This window comes from Carassius auratus, chromosome 38 (genome assembly GCF_003368295.1).
Source record: "Carassius auratus strain Wakin chromosome 38, ASM336829v1, whole genome shotgun sequence".
In the NCBI taxonomy this organism is placed as follows: domain Eukaryota; kingdom Metazoa; phylum Chordata; class Actinopteri; order Cypriniformes; family Cyprinidae; genus Carassius; species Carassius auratus.
In genome coordinates, this window is record NC_039280.1 from 21,872,682 (window position 1) to 21,892,421 (window position 19,740).

The window sequence follows — 19,740 nt, forward strand, 5'->3', positions numbered from 1 at the left end:
AGTCACACTGAAGGCATCGAGGGCTATTTGACCAAGAAGGAGAGTGATGGGGTGCTGCGCCAGATGACCTGTCCTCCACAGTCACCGGACCTGAACCCAATCGAGATGGTTTAGGGGTGAGCTGGACTGCAGACTAAAGGCAAAAGGGCCAACAAGTGCTAAGCATCTCTCGGGGAACTCCTTCAAGACTGTTGGAAGACCATTTCAGGTGACGACCTCTTGAAGCTCATCAAGAGAATGCCAAGAGTGTGCAAAGCAGTAATCAAAGCAGAAGGTGGCTACTTTGAAGAACCTAGAATATGACATATTTTCAGTTGTTTCACACTTTTTTGTTATGTATATAATTCCACATGTGTTAATTCATAGTTTTGATGCCTTTAGTGTGAATCTACAATTTTCATAGTCATGAAAATAAAGAAAACTCTTTGAATGAGAAGGTGTGTCCAAACTTTTGGTCTGTACTGTATATGGTGCATTGTTTCAACTTTTTTTTATGTTTTGGGTGTAACCGCACAGATGTTGAATGCTGTCACTGCAACACACACACACACACACACACACACACACACACACACACACACACACACACACACATATATATATATATATATATATATATATATATATATATATATAGAAAAAAAATTAACTTTACTTTTAAAGAAATGGGGTTTGTTTAAAAAAATATATACTTTTTAAAATATTTTTAGCATTCTCATTTTGCAGAGTTGGAAGAAGCCTTGAAAAGAAGCGAAAAGAGGAGTTCTCATAAGTGAAGACACAATTTGTGTGTTCTTATCATGTTATCATGCACTGGAGTGATTAAACGTGTTTCTTTTCTTTCTGAGGCTTTCTTAAGTTTAAATAAAGGAAAGTAACTAAAGCATATCTTGCGTGTTCCTGACTGAGAAATCTCATTGTGTTCTGGTTTTTGTCTTTTCGGTGATGTCATCTTGGCCCTTGACCCTAGAAATGAATCCCACCCTCCTCTGAAATCTCCGAGGTGAACTCCTCCACTCTTGTCTGAAGGAGTGTATTACCAAGGGAAGTTCCAGCCCATGTTTGGAGATGTTATTGAAGACCGCTGGAAACCGCTAGAACGTGGTCGATAAGCGCCGCGAAGTCCGAAACATTTTAGCGAATCGGTTCTTTTGGACGATTCATTTAAACGAACAGGTTCTATTCAGTGAATTTTTCAGTCACATACAGTAGAATATGACAATTTAATTATTTATTTAATATCAAACTAAATATTTATGCTGGGCCATGCGAAGTTGCAGAATAAATATTTAGTTTGATATTAAATAATCAAATTGTCATATTCTAATGTATAACACCATCACTTTTAAAATATCTCTCATCACTTTAAAATTTAAGTTAAGAATTCTGCTATACTACCACAATTTTGACGCTGTCACTTTCTACAGCACTACAACTTGCTAGGTTTTGTGCCAGATAAATGTCTCATGTTTTAAAATGGTTGTGTTGAATGTTTATAGCTCAACGTGTCACTCACTTTACAGTTCGGAGATTTGCAAACGCTGTGCGAATCGATTCGACTGAATCATTCAAAGAGTGGACGATTCACTGGAGGACCGGACATCGCTATATTGCTCGTGTGGTCTGCTCCGGTTTATCCTATAGTATATAGGTCACTGCACCCTTCAAATCATTAATTAACACGACTAGCAGCAGATATGGCTCAAGCGAAAATTAACGCTAAAATGAACGATGCATCTAAAGGCAAATTCAGCCGAACGCTTTCGATGGCGGACCGGTCCGGACGATTACTGGAGAGTCTGGATCAGATTGAGACGAGGTAAGATATTGATTGTCTGATCGGTACAGACTAAATCCAGGAAGACCCATTAAGTCTTGACTCGACTCATACAAAGTGAATGCATTTTCCATCGCACTAACAGAATACAAGTACTGTGTGGATTAATATAATATAGTTTTTAGAATACTGTAAATGGAAGTTTTCATGTACAAACATATATATATATATATGTTTGTACATGAAAACTTCCATTTACAGTATTCTAAAAACTATATTATATACATTTACACACACACACACACACACACACACACACACACACATATATATATATATATATATATATATATATATATATATATATATATATATATATATATGTAAATGTATATGTATATGTGTGCGTGTATGTATAGTTTAAGCAGATTTTAGATTTTTAAGTCCAAACTAAAACGTAAGTATAATGGTTAACAACACACAATAAAACGTGACACTAGCATATATAAGATTATATTGTGAAGGTGGATTTTTACTCGTTTTTAGGACAGCTGTAATATCAAATTACAGCTAAAACAGTTGTTGCTGGGTGTTTTTGACAGTTTTCAGGGTTGTGTCTGGAATGAAATGATCTCAGTAAGTCTCTCTCAGGGTGGAGGCTCTTCGTGAGGAAGCCAGTGCTATGGAGCAGGAGAGAGAGTGTTTAATCGAGATGATCCAGTCCATACGAAACAGTCAGGAACTGAGGAGCGTTTGTGACGGTACGCCCTCCGTGCTGCATGACCAACACTCGTGGCCTCTAATGGATAACATATAAACTTCATTTCAACTTTTATTTCAGGGGAAAGGGAAGAGCTCTCTCTGACCGCCTCTAGACTCCTGGGCAGGACATTAACGGTGAGCATTTCTGTGGACACGATCCGAAACGAGCAGCAGGAAGAGGCCTTGAAGAAAGCCACGGCCATCATCGATGAGATCACTGGGAAGGTGCTGGAGGACATGGAGGGGGCCAGAAAGCGTCTGCAGGCCCTCCACGCGGCGTGTGTGACCGACGCGCCTCCTGTGCCTCTGGATCAGAAGTTTCAGAGCGTCGTGATCAGCTGCGCCCTGGAGGACCAGAAGAAGATCAAGAGGCGCCTCGAAACCCTCATCAGGAACATGGACAATGCCCAGAAAACCATTCAAATCATGGATAACCAGAAAGTTGATCATTCCTGTCTTAGCAATGGCAAATAGAGGCTGAGGGACTGACGAGCGCCACACGTGCCTTTCCCTGACAGCACACATACATCACAGAGACGTCTGCAAGATGTATTTTTAGTGTTTGCTCATCTGCTATGTACTATCTGCAATTGCAGACCACTGTTAAAGGATAGCACACGTACATCTGCATGACGTCTGTTAGAGATCACTTGATCTGGAAAGCATCTGTGTACAGACGTCTGTAAGATGTCAGTTTACATTCATTCTAAATTACAAACAAAGACTTCTAATAAACATCTATTTGACATCTACAAGGAAATGTCCTATAGACATATTGCAGATGAACAAACACCAAATAATACGTCTTGCAGATGTAAATGCACGCAGACATCAAGTAGACATCTTCATGATGCGTGTGTGATATCAGGGACATAACTGATAAATATGACCCTGGACCACAATGGTAAATGGACTGCATTTATATAGCGCTTTCAACAGACCACATGGCCATCCAAAGCGCTTTACAATTTGCCTCACATTCACCCATCCACTCACTCATTCACACACCGACGGCGGTGTCTGCCATACAAGGCGCCATCCAGCTCGTCGGGAGCAGCTGGGGTTAGGTGTCTTGCTCAAGGACACCTCGACACTTGGTCAGGTGGAGCCGGGGATCGAACCACCAACCTTCCGGTTTGTAGACAACCTACATGAACCACTGAGCCACTGCCGCCACTGACAATCATAAGGGTCAATTGTTTTGACCATCATCTGAATAAATAAGCTTGCCATTGATGTAGGAATTGTTAGAGCTGAAATACAACTATTTCTAATTATAAATTTGGCCAAATGAAGTTCTTAGCAAATATATTTTTTCTCTATTTATGGTAGTAAATGTACAAAATATCTTCATGACACATGATCTTTACATAATATCCTTCTGATTTTTGGTACAAAAGAAAAATCATTAATTTTGATCCACGCAATATATTTTTGGCTATTGCTACAAATATAACCGTGCTCCTTAGGTTCTGTGGTCCAGGGTCACAAATAGATTTGTAGTTTTTATTACCACTGATAGCATCTTGGTCTTATGCATATTCCTATTTATTTAGCTTTTACCTTCGGTGCTTTTCCCTTACAGAAAAAATAATAATAATGATCACAAACCACTAACATTGTGTTTTTGATTTATTAACTAATATGAAAATGCTAAATCACTGTCATTGTGTTGGGATCTACTCGCATTCCCGCTGGAAGGCCCATGAATATGGTTTTCCTGGCGTGTGAGCGTTTATTTTTAGAGCAGCTACACGTGGTTTTCTCGCTTGCTCTGTACATTCTAGCGAGAGCGTTGGGCTCAGCTTGCTGGGAATCTCACATTCGGCCGTCAGTTTCATCTCTACAGTGAAGAACAACACATTCTGGTGCAGCAGGAGAAAACACTACAGAGAAACACTACCTGACTTTGATAATACTGCTGTTGGGATTCCTAATCACTTTTGGAATGGCTCTTAAAATGAGAAAGAATACCTTTAGTTTACACGTTTTCAGTTGGTTGAGATTTTAAAAAATAGAGAGAGAGAGAGAGAATAGGCCATTTCTGCCTCATTAATTATATTAAAGTGCAAAATAATATGCTCAGTGGAAATGCACAGGTTTTCTAGTTTATAGATTCTCCATTTCAAGACAATGTGAAGTTCATAACTGTATAATAAGTCATTTGACAATTTAATTAAAATCTAAACCTTGTGTTACAGTGATTATATGGCAATGAAGGGCTGTTGTAGGGCACATTGCTTTTGTAAATCAGTCACAAAAGCTTTATGACAGAAGATGCCAATATTAAATTATATATATTATTAATATTAGGTTTAAGTGTGAGTAGGCAGTTTACAGTTGCCAGAAATATCTAAAGTCACAGTCTAGGTTTTCTTTGGCACTGTGGATTATGTTTTTTTTAAGTATTCACATTGTTTTGTAATCATGCATGTATAAGGTTGTCACAGTATGATAAAAAAGTACCACGAAAATAAAACAACTACTTCTTTATTTTGTCCTTCTCTGTCAACCACCCAACCATTAATAATCATACAGTCAGAAACACACATCACTGCAAGTGACACTGCTGACTAGAAGGTAGTAACCGGTGCTGCTGGCATATTCAACGTCTACTAGAAAGTCAAAGAAATGAAGCAGTACTTGTATTAGAAACTGTATATTTAAGATAACCAAGCAATAACATGATCAGGAATTATATCCGATAAATAAAGTGCCTTTAGTTCATTGTAGTGTCACTGCAGCAAAGGAGAAAACCACCATTCATCACATCGAGCACTGAACACAAGCTGTAAACATGAAGGCCGTTTGGCGAAGTACCATGATTCCACATTCAAACAAACACGAGGCATGCCATTCATCAATAAATACAATCAATCCAGAGTTAGGCCATATTTAAAGAAGTGAACAGATTATTATTACCTGCTCAAGCTCCTCAGACATCAGATCAAAACCATTCTGGAGCATCCTCGGATTGATTCAGATATAAAACTCAAGAGAGGGAATGTTGGGTCTATAGTAAAACATTGAGCACATCAATCTTCAGTAAAATCACACGAGATCAGTTGTTTCTAATGGCTTCAGTGGTTAAGGCTCTGGGACTCCGTCATAGATCCTCTAGAAACACACATTTTTAGTTTCACACAGTTCTGAAATGTTCCTTGGTGGATTCCTGTACATATGTAAAGCCCAATACTGTGCTGAAGGTCAGGGTAATAATATCAGTGTAGATTAGTCCAATATTAAACAGGATCTCAATCTTGGTCACCTCTAACTGTTACTCAAATATATTTGGTAAACTTTGACGTGAGTTTTATACATTGATTGTAAATTCATGGGTCAGTGGATTTTAAATGTGCATTTACTTTCCAGATGATTCAGTATTCACATATAACAGTGTTTTTCATGAATGCTAAAATATAGGCACTATAATAATTGGTGCACATGTACAGTAAATATGCAGCAGTGAGAAGTGCTGAGCGATATTCACTGTACATTTATGATGACTTCAGTTTAGTTTTACTTTGGCCTCAACTGTCCAACAGACAGAGTGATATTAAAGACATGGTTTAATAGCATCAGATTTAAACTTCAGTTGCTATAACATTATTAGAGCTGGTAAGATACCACTTTTTTTTGTGTGTTTTAATTATATCTTTTAAAAATAGCTATAAATTCATTTAAAGCTCATGCACATTTCAGAGTTAAATGATTATTAGAAACAGAAAGGGAATACTTAATGAAATATTAATGTTTATTGCGGGTTGGTATGAAATTATTAGATGTAATTCCTGCTGTTCATTTAGTGAACAGTGTGAAAACATGCCTTGAGTTTGACTGCATATGAATTTTAACATTTTTATGCACTATTTGCTACAACAGTGTTATGATGACTGTTTTTATGCCATTTCAGTGTGATTTTCATAAAGGCTTCATTATATCAAGTAACTTCTTGTGTCGTCTGGTGTCTAGAGTGTGTCGTTTTACACTAGAGTATCTGGCCGTGTTGCCAGCAACCCAAGAAAAAAAGTTTTCTTTATCCCAAAAGAATATTTTTCCATATAATCCCACCTCTGATGCATATCAATAAAAAAAAGATAAAAAATCTTACCCCCCTAACCATTTAAAGTATATAAGTTTAGAAACATTTTGGCACGGTGTTAAATGTCTTGAATTTAAACAAGTCATTACTTTACTACATCTTTCGTACAAAAATACCTATAAGAACATACGGATTGAAACTTGTGACGACGTTCATATAAGAAACAACAAATGAACATAACTTTTAAGGGAAGATTGTGACACAAATGATGCACCTCCATCGATACAAACATACTGCACTACGATGAGGAGTCCAAATGCACAAATGGTGTGTTAGAAATCCTAAGTGTTTTACTCTCATTAGAGAAAATTACCCTGCTGTGTACCACAAGGAATAACTCACCAAATATTTGACTGTGAGAAAATATATTGGCTTTTCATCTAAATTTTGAGTCACAACTGTTGTTCAAATGTGAGGAAGGGCAGTGTCCAAAAGATTTAGGCCTACTCATCAATACTCAATACAAAAATAGCTCAACAGACCTCCAATTTACTGATTCTGTGAAACACTAGCCGTGTCCGTCAGCAGAAGCCCATGATGAACTGATCATGACAGATCTGCTCTGGATTGCACACCTCCTTCTCCTCAACTCTCATTAGCGCTAATGAAGCCTCTGGTTCCCTGCCAGGCACACGTGAATCAGAGCAGTCTGCAGCTACCGAAGGGCTTTTTTGTTTTCTTGGTCCTCTGCTTGTTTGGGCGCAGGTTTATGACCTCACGGCCGTTCAGATCGCCGGCGGTCTGGTTGGGATGACTGCCGCCGCTAGTGTTGAAAACACCTGAAGGAGTAAGAAATGTGTCACGACAATCGAAAGAAGTCATGCTAAAGCTAAACTGAAATTAACAGTGTAGAAGTGTTGTAATAAAAATTTATAGAATAAGTATTTCATGTCATCAGTAACAATCAAATAGCATCTACGCTGAGAAAAGGAGAAAACGCTGTAACGGTGATACACTCTCAAGATACTGAAAGCACTTTTTTTTATTGCTTGTGCTTCTTTATATTTGCTTGAAGCTACATTTGGTTATTATTTATAATTACTTCAAATAGTAGCACACCTATGGTAATTTAATAAAAATGAACAGATACATTTTTTAAAGTGCCCCATTATGGCTTTTTGAACATTACCTTCCATGCAGTGTGTAAAACAGCTCTTAGTAAATGAAAACATCCTGCCAAGTTTTAAATCTGAAAGTGCACCATGTATAAAGTTACTGTCTCTTTTAAAAGAAAGAGTCCACTCGGAATCGTTTAAATCAAATCCCAAGCAGTTTCATGTTGAAGTCAACACGAATTATTAGCATATTTATGTTAGCATATCAATTCTTTGCCACTAGGTGTTGCTTTTGGGGTGGAAAAAATAGTGTTTTCTCTGGTAACGCTGTACACAAAGCAGCACTGCACTCACAAACACTGCTTTATCAGGCATTACAGGCAAGATGTGGACCAATCAGCTTGCGTCATGCCAAGAAGGGGTTTGGGAAACAAATCGTTTGAGAGTCTGAGCAAGTAAAGTAAAAATAAATGCATACTATAAGACAATGAAAGTGTTTTTTGACTTTGCATGCATGTCAACCTGTTGTTGGGGACTCACAAAACCAAAAATATAATAAACTTTCATAACCCCTTACAGGGGCACTTTAAAGTCAATAAGCTAAATAATTAATAAGAAAAAAAAAGTAGATCAAGATCGTGATTCCAAGAATGGAAATCAGATTGGATCATGCAATGTCTAATTCCTGTCCCTAATAAAAGTAAAAAAAAATCTTACCTATTTTATTGCTGGATGAATGAACAACCTCGTTCCCCTCTGCTGACTGCTGCTTGAGTCGTTGCAGATATTTGTCAGCAAGATACTTAAAAACTACAACATAACAAAAAGGGGTTATTTTACAGTTGATCACAAATCAGTTTCATGAACACAAATGCTTTATCACACACCTTCACTGACGTTGAGGTCTTCTTTCACTGACGTCCGATAGAATCTCAACTTCAGCTTTTTAGCGAGACCTTCAGCCTCTTCACTGAAGACAGGACACAGAAGGATTTACAGTAAAGCAGTGGTCTCAAACTCAGTTCCTGGAGGAACTGAGCTTGAGACCAATGCATTAAAAGATCCCTTCCAGAATAAACATTTCCTGACAGTTTACCCCCATGTCATCCAAGATTTTCATTCTTCAGTTGGAAAGAAATTAAGATTTTTGAGTAAAACATTCCATGATTTTTCTCCATATAGTGGACTTCAGTGGTGCTCAAGGCTAAAAATGCAGCTTCAAAGAGCAGTGCATGATCCTATCTGAGGAATAAGGGTCTTATCTAGTGAATCGATTAGTCATTTTCCTACAGATATCTACATTTACACTAGGGATGGGTGATATGGGCTTAAAAATATATCATGATCATTTCTGATATTTATTGCGATAACGATATGAATGAATGAATGTATCCTTTAACCACATCGGTCTCTACAGTCGCTGACACTGTGCATTAACGATTCTTTCAGTCGTACTTTTTGATAACCGTGTCGTCCAGCAGATCGATCTTGTTCTGCACCAGGACGGTGGGTATGTCCCCGACCTCCGTCTCCACCTTCTCCCTCCAGCTGCTGATGGCCTCGAAGGAGTCTCTGTCGGTGGTGGAGAAGACCAGGACACAGGCCTGAGCGCCTGCAGGACCAAACACACGTCACACACTCGCTCAAGCTCACAGAAAAACACACGTGCACAGTGTTTCTGACACTCTCACCTCTGTAATAGGCCTTGGTGATGGCATCAAACTCCTCCTGTCCCGCCGTGTCCCACAACATCAGCCTCACGTCCTCGCCATTAACTCTGAAACGCAGGCAAACAAATGTGTTGGCCTAATATCTAACAGACTCTTGAAATGTATTAAAACACATGAATTACGTGAAACCATTGGATGAAACTAATTTGACTTACAGCTGCAATTCACATCTGCTTTCATTCTCAGTTTGACTAAGCACTGAAACAGATGAAGCCACTGGGAACTATTTTGTTCCTCTTTTCGCTTTAAGAGTACAACCAGTAAACTGCCGATAACACGTCTCGCGTTATATTAGAAAGAGACTGTGATCCAGGAACTACTGCTAAAAAAAGCCAGATGATCTTCTTTCCCAAGGAGCTGCCTGATCGTCACCGCATGCTTTTTGTCAGACTTCGTTTTTAAATGCAGACAGGAAGTTTTCTTGTTCTAAATGTTTATTACAAACATGAACCAGATTTACTGGCATTTATTTCTGTTTAAAGCTGTGAATGATCCAGGCTTTGTTTGTATGAATGAGGGGAATACTGTACCTACTGTGTAGTCAGTGCAGGGTAATGACTGGACTCCAAAAATTAAGTACATGTAATTATAGTATATTCTATTTTAAAATGCTCGTTTTCAGTTCACTTTTTACATGTTCAGGACATTTTCATGTTGTTCTGTTTCTCTGTCACTCTCACATGTCCATAATGTAAATGTACAGCACTATGAACAGCACAGTAGATCTCTACAAGCCCTCCATTACTACTGTAGCACAGACATGATTAGACGCCGTTCTGCTGCACTCATTACTCAGAGCTATATTTGCCGTCACAAGATGATTAACATCTCATCTTAACCTGGTCTGCCTCAGCACTCACCCATGTCAAAAGGACTCAAATTTAGGATTGGGTATCGATTGGGTTTTAACGATACCAGTGCCTAAACCGATACTTTTAAAATAAAAGACAGCCACAAAAAGCTATGGATAACATTAAAGAACATTACAAATATTTTTAATAAATCCATAGCTTTCACACGCTCCTTGGATGCTCTCATTTCCCAAGCTACCCTTACTCTAAGCCTAATAACTGACTCATGATCTAAGTGATTGTTTAATACAGAACCACACGTAATACTGTATCTCTGTCACTCTCTCTGATATTTAGTTAAGATGAGTGCTGTCTGTCACTGTCTTTAAAGGGGGGGTGAAATGCTCATTTTCACTCAATATCCTGTTAATCTTGAGTATCTATAGAGTAGTACTGCATCCTTCATAACTCCAAAAAGTATTTAGTTTTATTATATTCATAAGAGAAAGATAGTCTGTACTGATTTTTCCCGGAAAAACACGAGCGCCTGGAGGCGTGACGTGTGGGCGGAGCTAAAGAATCACGAGTGCGAGTAGGCTTTTGCGTTGAGAGCGTTTGGAAGCTGTGACACAGATCCAGAGGCTGAAACTGAACGAGAGCAGCAGCAACGACGAGTCGCTCCGAGCGGGGCTCGAACCTGGGTCTCTGGCATGGGAGGGGATGCACCAACAAGGAGGCAGAGATATTTGAAGCAGTTTTACTCACCGCCTGCGGTTCCAACACACAATCGTGACCCTTTTTCGTTGGGATTGCATCATCCTTAAGAAATAAACGATGTGCAAATCCGTCGTCAAACTGGGCCTTGTTTGTAAAACAAGCATCTTCGAAATGCAGGGAACAAACAAAAACACTTGCACAACTCCGTTGATGCTCTGTAAAAATAAACTCCATCCACTGGTCCCTTAATGCTGTTTCTCTTTTGGTAATCTGTGCAGGTTTGTCTTGCCCTGGCAACCAAAAACACACTTCTTTTGTGACATTTGGCGACGCTCTCGCTCTGATCAGTGAAGTCTGTTGTGCTCTCAGTGCTCTGCTATACGGGAGCGCGCTCTTCCGGCAGAAGTGCCTCAGGACCCATATAAGGAAATTCCGCTCCATCTAACGTCACACAGAGCCATACTCGAAAAAAACATTCCGAAACTTGTGACAAACAGGAAGGAGTATTTTTGGAACAGAAATACTCCTTCAAACGTACAACTTAATTTTTGAAACTTTGTCCATGTTTAGCATGGGAATCCAACTCTTTAACAGTGTAAAAAACTCAGTATGCATGAAATAGCATTTCACCCCCCCTTTAATCAGTTCTGTGAATGACTGGATGCTCATTCTTTATAAAGTAGCAACAATGTCGTTTTTAAAATACAATACTGTGTAAACGTCTTAGGGACATTAGTATTCACCCCAAATAAGGTTTTAAGCCTGTTATTTACATGTTTTGGGTGAAAATACTAATGTACTAAAAGAAAAAAGACTTTTGCACAGTAGTGTATGTATAAAGTAAGTATACCCGGATAGCACATGTACGTCTAGATACTTACTTACTTTATACTGTACACATAGGACAAATATTTCAATTGATCGCTCAGACATTTAAGAGGCACCGAAATCTGCATTCAGATTCTGTTCGGTTCATACCGGTTCCATAGGTACCAGTTTCGGTACCCATCCCTACCCAAATCAAAGAAGGTGGAGTTTTATTTTAACAGAGACTGATACAAATCTGATGCCTCAGATTTAATGGTGAAAGAGTGCAATGTTATATGTAAGGTAGCTTAACATTTCATATTTGACTACGGTTACGGATTAAATGTTAAACATCGCAATATTTCTTATTAATTGATTTATTTAATTCATAAGCAAAATGCAATGCGAAAAGAAAAAAAAAACTCATATGGAGCTGATTTTTATTATTAAGACAAGATAAGCCCTGAACGTGTGCATATTTTAAAATAAAATTTATTATTTCCAAATATTTCAAATTGATTCTGAACAAAATTATTTTCTACTCTTCTTCTTTATTTCCTTAAATCTCTTTAAATGTGTTGATTATTTAATTCAAGATAGCCTTGCCCATCAGCTTAAATAAAATGTCTTGATTGACAGCCAGAAAGCAGAGAGTGCCACATTTCAAGGCGACCCGACTGAAGTGTAAAAGCATGCTTACATGATCTGTCTTTCCAGAAAGTCAACCCCGATGGTCTTTTTGTAGTCCTTCGTGAAGATGCCCTTGCAGTATCGCTGGATCATACTGGACTTCCCGACCGCTCCGTTCCCCACCACCACCACCTTGATGGCCACTTCCATGTCCTCCTCCAGCATGACTGCGATGTGTGTGTGTGTGTGGGGCAGCTCTGCGCTTTCACGTGACTTCGGCCCAGCTTAGTGCTGCTCTAGGATCTTCTCAACTCCAGCCAGTCTGAGGAAAGCAGTAGACAGATCAGTCGTGATCACATCAGCACATCTGTTGACATCACTGTTGATTCCTGCATCATGACTAGACTACACGAGTGTTTTGGGTCAGTTTCCATTAAGTAAGGGCCTGCTGTGGCTCTGGGTTGTGCTCACCATGGCTGAATTTACACTTCATGAGGGATCTTGAATTGGGAATTTTATTTTTGTAGATTTTTTTCACATCACAACTTTATTTTGGTCCCCATATGTCCCCAAATAATTTTTACTATAATGCATCTAGACTTTACATTTGAAAAGTCTTTGACTTTGAATTTCTACTATTCTGAATGGGGACCATGAGTTATATAATCCAAGGATGCAACATTTAAATCAGTTAAGTTGAAGGAAGTACAAATACTACCATAACGATACTAGCTTTTAATTATATATTAAATATTAAAAAGTTATTTGTTTATTTTATAGTAATGAGTATTAGGGAGAACATTTGTTGAACTGTCATGAAAAGAAGTCCACAAGAAAAGAAAATAAGTTCTCTCCTTCTTTTGGTCTCCATTAAAAGCTTTTAGCCTTAAAAAAAATTTAAATCAACACTGCATTCAACGATTATAACCCTGAAAACTGGCTAAATCTGCCAGAACAACTGCAGTTAATCCAGTCACAGTAATAAACAGGAAAACAAGTGTTAATCTGGCCAAATCCACTTAGGAAACAACTTGAAAGCAGCTCCACGGAAGATAATACAGCCACTATGCAGCTCAAATCAATTGAGTTCGGTAACAGAGCGAATGCTGCAAACCTCATCAGATCTGAAGTGATCTCAGCTCTACATCAGCTGACCGCTCCTGTCACTTCAGGGTTTGATTCACTTCAGTTCACCAGCTTTGAAACTAGTTCACTTCAGACATAAGCAGCTCTACAGAAGACGACAGTTTAACTAGTTCACTTCAGACATAAGCAGCTCTACAGAAGACGACAGTTTTGTCTGCGGCAGGGATCGTGAACATGAACACAAAAATGCAATCCAAGAAGGCTGAATAGAGAGCAGCACAACAGTAGCGCTTATATATTAGGTTACATTACCAAGGCCTCCCGCGTTTCTGCTGGGAAACTAAATACAGCAGCCAACCGTAGACAACAATAACAGACGAGTCTTTCACACGATCAGCCTTAAAGGTGCCATAGAATGCAAAAATCACAGAGTTTGAACAGTTGTGTGGCTGCAGTGTGTGAAAACAACCAGCCTATAAATGGTAAAAATCCACTCACTCATAGTTTTTTAATCCTAATAATTCATGAACCGTCTCTCCACACGAGCAGTTCCAGATGTATCACTACTATGACGTCATACTCTGGAAAGTCCCGCTCATTTGTGACGCTCTCGGCACTATTAACACACACACAGCCCTGAGTGAGAAGCAGCGCTCCATCATTACTGTTCTCTTGCTGTAGCTGCTGGAGATACAACGTCAGCACTAAACAGACATTACAGGTGTCATGCGTTGGGATGCACCAAAGAACATAGGAGTCTCCATAGACCAATTCAGGACATTTCCAAAAGAAAATTTTCAAAGGAATTGTTCCGGAAAAAAAAAAGTAAAATACATATACACTTGTGCTAACATTTTACTGAGACAAATGAGGGTCAGTTCAGCTAGAGTTGTGAAAAGATTGCCTCTGAAAGAGGGATCGATACCAGCGCTTTGTGCGTAAACATCCAGACTACAGACATAGTAAGCATCATATTTTGTTGTCCAAAAGAGCTTCTTTGCTCTCTGTAAGGCTAATGTTGCTAAAGCTCCCACTGTCTCTGTCTGTTTTCACTAATGCTGTCTTCACGTGCTTCCAGAATGATCTGAAATAGGAATGTGGTAGTCAGAAATTGCATTTGAAAGCAATGTGAGGTCAGTAACACGGTCACTAGCAGTTGAACCGTAACACCGGTGGTGTGCCCGCGAGCATGAGCTCTTAAATCTCAAACACTCCTCTGAAAAGGGAAGAGGGAGCACCAGCTCATTTTCATTTAAAGGGGACATACACGGTATGGCTCATACCCTAAAAGTGGCCATTTCAACAAGCTATAAAAAAATATCTGTGGGGTATTTTGAGATACAACTTCATAAACACACTCAGGACATCAGAGAAGAATTTAAATTGTAATTAAATTGGATTGTATCAATGCATTCTATGGCACCTTTAATAAAATAAACCGGCAAAACTATGGCCTTAAACAGCTAAAATTAGATTGAACCACATCCGATCTTTCCAATCATGTTCTTAATTGTATTTAATTCCTTCAATAGTATTGTTTTAATGCACTAACACTTTTAAATCATATAAACATTTTCTCCACTGAACATTTTATTAATTTAATTTGACTTCTACATTTAAAGATCATCGTAAGCCATATTTTTAAATATGTTAAGCGAGCATTTCACTGTCTAGGTTAGATTTCCTTCCTTCCTATTGGTTCTGCTTTTAGAACAAAAGCCGGATCCCAGTGTTCGTTCCGGCCGGGTGTTTATGAGGTCAGGATGTCTGAAGGGCCAGGGCTCTGAGATCCACGTAACCAAGGAAGTGTGTGTGTGATATACAGAGTGCACGGGGCTATATACAGCAGCTGGACAGAAAACACACACACACACACACAAGACAAATGTGTGAAACTCTCTCGGAGCACCAAAACTTCAAAGAAGCCCATCTGTTCATGGTCAATTTACACACATCGCACAACCTCTCACACAGGATTACATGTGCTGCAGTCCGTCTGTTTAAGGTCTTAACCACCAAAATATGGTTAAGGCCTCCTTGTGACAGTGTTACTATACATGTAAGTACGGGGTGAGATTAATTAACTACATGCACTTACTATATGTACGGTTAGGGTTAGAATTAGGGTTCGGATTAGTGTTACTTGTAATTATGCATCATATATTGTTATTATAATAGTACTGTGTAACAAGGACACCTAAAACAAAGTGTTACCAAAAATAATGGAGGGTAAGGCTTAGACATCAGAGTACCATGTTACAATCAATATCTATCACCATACTTTTTGTAAGGGTAACTGCAAAAAGTGCAGTTTATTTATTATTATAAATTCATTTGGATGCTACTCCAAGTTCCTTCAAATAATCCCAAGGAACCAACATATTGTGGTAATTCAATCCAAAATCTTGTGAGAGAAGTATTAATAAGTATTAAAGTGTGTAAGGTTAGGGTTTGGTTTAGGGTTAGATGGTGGTCATTATACTCCGTTGTTTTTACAGATGTAACATATAACCAGGACACTGTAAAAGTGTTACCAATAACAATACTGTGATATTAGTTATTTATCAGACAGTAAGAGCATATACAGACGTGATTACTGTTATATTTAGCTGACTCTTCGGATGATACCGTGCTACTAAAAGAGCTGTTAGTAATTTGGTCACCTGTATTCGTGTGTTACCAGGTTAACGATACATTGTTTCCTCTTTGAAGATCCGACTCGGGAATAATGACTCCAGACTGTCCAGACGACCCAAACTCACAGCTCTAGTGATGTATCAATCCAAACACATCTGCTGAGTGTAAATATAAGCCAGAAGCAACTGCATGGAGCGAGCTTGTTTGCGTTTGCACAGTTTATCAAAGGAGTGGCCTCCTCCTTCTTCTTCTTCTTCTTTACTGCTCCCCCTTTTTCTCTGTCTCTCTCTATGTATAACTCTTACACACACTAACAATCCCGCGTGGATACTCCAGAGTCACGCGGGGTCAGAGGACGCAGATGTCCGCGGATACAGCAGGGTCTGTACGCGCTTTGGGTGATTCGCGACTGTTCCTCTGAAGTGCGGAGACCACCAAACACCTAACACCGAACACCGTTTCAAAATAAAAGCCTGTCTCGACTTCTCAGAACTTCAGCACCGCTGGAACGATGCAAAATGAGAAAACAATCAGTACAAAGAAGGTCCGTGTATCTTTTGGTCATTCGATTTTCTATTTAAAATGAATAAAGATAAATATGCTCGGCGGTTCAGCGTCAATGATGGAAAAACCAAATAAGTGATGAACACACTTTGATTCATCAACATCTTCACTAGGATGTGTCGCAACCAGAGTTGGGGATAACGCGTTACTGTAACGCATTAAAGTAATGTGTTACATTTTAAATATATGATTTAATTACAGTTACTCATGCCAATAAAATTACGTTACTTAAGTTACAAATGTAGTGTTAAAAAGTCTAAAGTAAAAATCATGCTTTGCGTGTCAGTATGCCCTTTAATTAATCACTGGAGAATGTGACAAACTGCAGACAAATCCTACACCATTTAGATGCAATGAAAGGTCGGTTTTTTTTTAGTTCGGATACATTATAGGTGAGCTCAGACGGGAAAGACTGTACTGTAGCTACATTACGTTGATTTCACACGGATTAGAGAATATTTGTTTTCGACATGACTTACTTCATTTAATAATAGAAACTTCAAGCTTTTTTTTAGATATACTACTGTATTTCTCGGGTCTTTTTCTTTCATTTTAGATCGTTTCAGGAAGATATTGACAGAGACTGAATGCAAAAAAGCTCGCCCTATTTGTATTATTTATTTTACAAAACAAAAAATGTTGTGTAGATATTGGGAGTGAAGGTTATAAAAATAATAGGCTACTTGTGTATTTTTCAGTCATTATTAAATTAATGAAAGAACCATGAGTTTATCTTTGAAGTGTATTTAGGTTTGATAAATGCAAACAAGAAAAATAGGCTAAAGTTTAAAGTAATTAGTAATCTGATTACTTTTTTAAATGCAATAATCCATAATGCAATCAAATTACAATTTTAAAGAAGTAATTAGTAATTTGTAGTGGATCTCTTTTTTTTTTTTTTTTGTAAACGACCCAACACTGGTCGCAGCCCTCCCTTTTTATAATTTTTTACCATGTTAAGAAAATAGTATCATCAAAATGATAAAATTGAATTTTTAGGTAGTCAAATATACACTGTTCAAAAAATTAAAAGGAACACTTTAAAAACACATCAGATCTCAAAGAGGAAAAAGCATCATGCTGGATACCGATACTGATATGGACTGGGTAAAGTGTTAGGAAGGAAAGGATGCCACATTGTTTGATGGAAATTAAAATGATCAACCTATTAACCTACAGAAGACTGAATTCAAAAGACACAACGAAAATCAAAGAGGAAAAAATGATACAGCAGGCCAGTCCTATATTACATAATGTTGTTGTTTTCTGCAGTACCTTCCTCCTTGCCCAAAGGAGCAGATACTGATGATGGGCTGATGGGTTAAGGAGCTTCTGCAGCTCTTTCCAGCTCTCCAAGAGTAACTGACTGTCTCTTGGAATCTCCTCCATGCTCTTGGGAACCTTCTGGCAATGGCACATATTGATGTTTTATCCTGGAGGAGTTGGACTGCCTGTGAAACATCTGTAGGGTCCAGCAGTGATGCTACCAGTAGCGAAACTTACCCGAACCAAATGTCAAACTAATGAAAAACAGTCAGAAAAGACGAGTAAGGAAAAAAATGACAGTGGCATCCACCTGTAAAACCATTCCTGTTTGGGGGGTCATCTCATTGTTGCCCATGAGGTACACCCATGATGGTTTCTCAGCCAATGCAATGCAGTTTTGGGGGCAGCTGTGGCCTAATGGTTGGTTAGCAAGTTGGACTTGTAACCCCAAGGATGCTGGTACGAGTCTCAGTGCCAGCAGTAGTTGTAGGTGGGGGGAGTGAAAGACTCGAACTCACAACTTTAGGAGTCAAACTCTCTTACCACTAGGCCACAATTTCCCCGCATGGGTTACCATACTTGGCAAATCTTTTTTTTTCACGCTTCAAAGAGATCTTAATCAGCTTCAATGGCCCAATCATGCAGAGGAAAAGACCTCCCCATGCTGCTCACACACACACACACACACACTCAAACCTTCTTGCATTTAACTCAGAATTTAAGCCATTCCAAATGTATGCAATATATTCCTGTGTGTTTGTATGTTTCCCAGCATATATTAGCATAGTTATGTTTCTACCTACCGACTCCCCTCCGTGGGGGGGGGGGGGGGTCCGATCTTCTGGCAGTTTTCAGCAACTTTGTTGATTCACTTCGGAGCAGTCAGCCGATCAGTTAACTAAGAGTTAACTGTTTAAATACAATTTAAATACAATTAACATTTATTTATTTTAAATACAATTAACATTTTTGTGGGATTTTTTTTTATGGTTTTATTAAATGTTACAAATCTCCAAAAAGGTGTTTAAATAAACATTATATGCTAAATTAATTGTAATTCATGTTTAGTGTTGTTCTTACCAGGTGGTGGATAAATTGTATTTAGATTAGATTAGATTTGATTCAACTTTATTGTCACTGCACATGTAGGTACAAGGCAACGAAATGCAGTTAGCATCTAACCAGAAGTGCAATAAGCAGTAAGTACAGAATAAAGGTCTATAATATGTACAATAACTATACAGGTAAGTATTATGGACATAATTTACAGATATTAAATACTATAAGCACGATATACAGATAGGTGTACTATGAACATACTATACAGATGGGCTATGTAAAAGTGTATGTACACTGTAGGCAGAACTATGAACATAATTTACAGTATTGCAATGGACAGTAAAGTGCATAGAAAATATTTCAGTGTGCAAATGGATTATACAGTGTTTCTGGATGAACAGACAGTAGTGCAAGTAATAACAAGTTACTGTTTTTTTGCTTGATGTGAATAAATTAATAAATCAGTCACAGTGTTGAAGAGGGGGAGGAGTCTATGTGTGGTGTGAGTGGGTGTTGAGGGGTGTCAGAGGGCAGAGTTCAGCAAGGAGACAGCTTTAGGGAAAAAGCTGTTCCTGAATCTTGTGGTCCTTGTCCGGAAGCTCCTGAAATGCCTTCCGGAGGGGAGGAGGTTAAACAGTTCGTGGTCAGGATGAGAGGAGTCCTTGAGAATGCTGCGAGCTCGACGTAGACAGCGTTTCCTCTGGATGTCCTCAAGAGCAGGAAGTGGTGTCCCTGTGATTTGTTGGGCAGTTTTCAC

General features: G+C 38.6%; 2 protein-coding genes across 2 annotated transcripts; one reads left to right on the forward strand and one right to left on the reverse strand.

The window, feature by feature from the left end:
• The first annotated feature begins 1,697 nt into the window (after window positions 1-1,697).
• bag2 (BCL2 associated athanogene 2) lies at window positions 1,698-3,437 on the forward strand. The gene is made up of 3 exons (XM_026224755.1): window positions 1,698-1,819; window positions 2,429-2,538; window positions 2,619-3,437. The coding sequence occupies exons 1-3, from the start codon at window positions 1,698-1,700 to the stop codon at window positions 3,011-3,013; spliced, it is 627 nt and encodes a 208-aa protein (XP_026080540.1). The 3' UTR covers window positions 3,014-3,437.
• A 1,576-nt stretch (window positions 3,438-5,013) lies between these two features.
• LOC113057373 (ras-related protein Rab-23) lies at window positions 5,014-16,667 on the reverse strand. The gene is made up of 7 exons (XM_026224754.1): window positions 16,121-16,667; window positions 12,442-12,693; window positions 9,388-9,473; window positions 9,152-9,308; window positions 8,584-8,666; window positions 8,414-8,506; window positions 5,014-7,420 (listed from the first exon to the last, which is right to left on the reverse strand). The coding sequence occupies exons 2-7, from the start codon at window positions 12,594-12,596 to the stop codon at window positions 7,281-7,283; spliced, it is 714 nt and encodes a 237-aa protein (XP_026080539.1). The 5' UTR covers window positions 12,597-12,693; window positions 16,121-16,667; the 3' UTR covers window positions 5,014-7,280.
• Window positions 16,668-19,740: the final 3,073 nt, after the last annotated feature.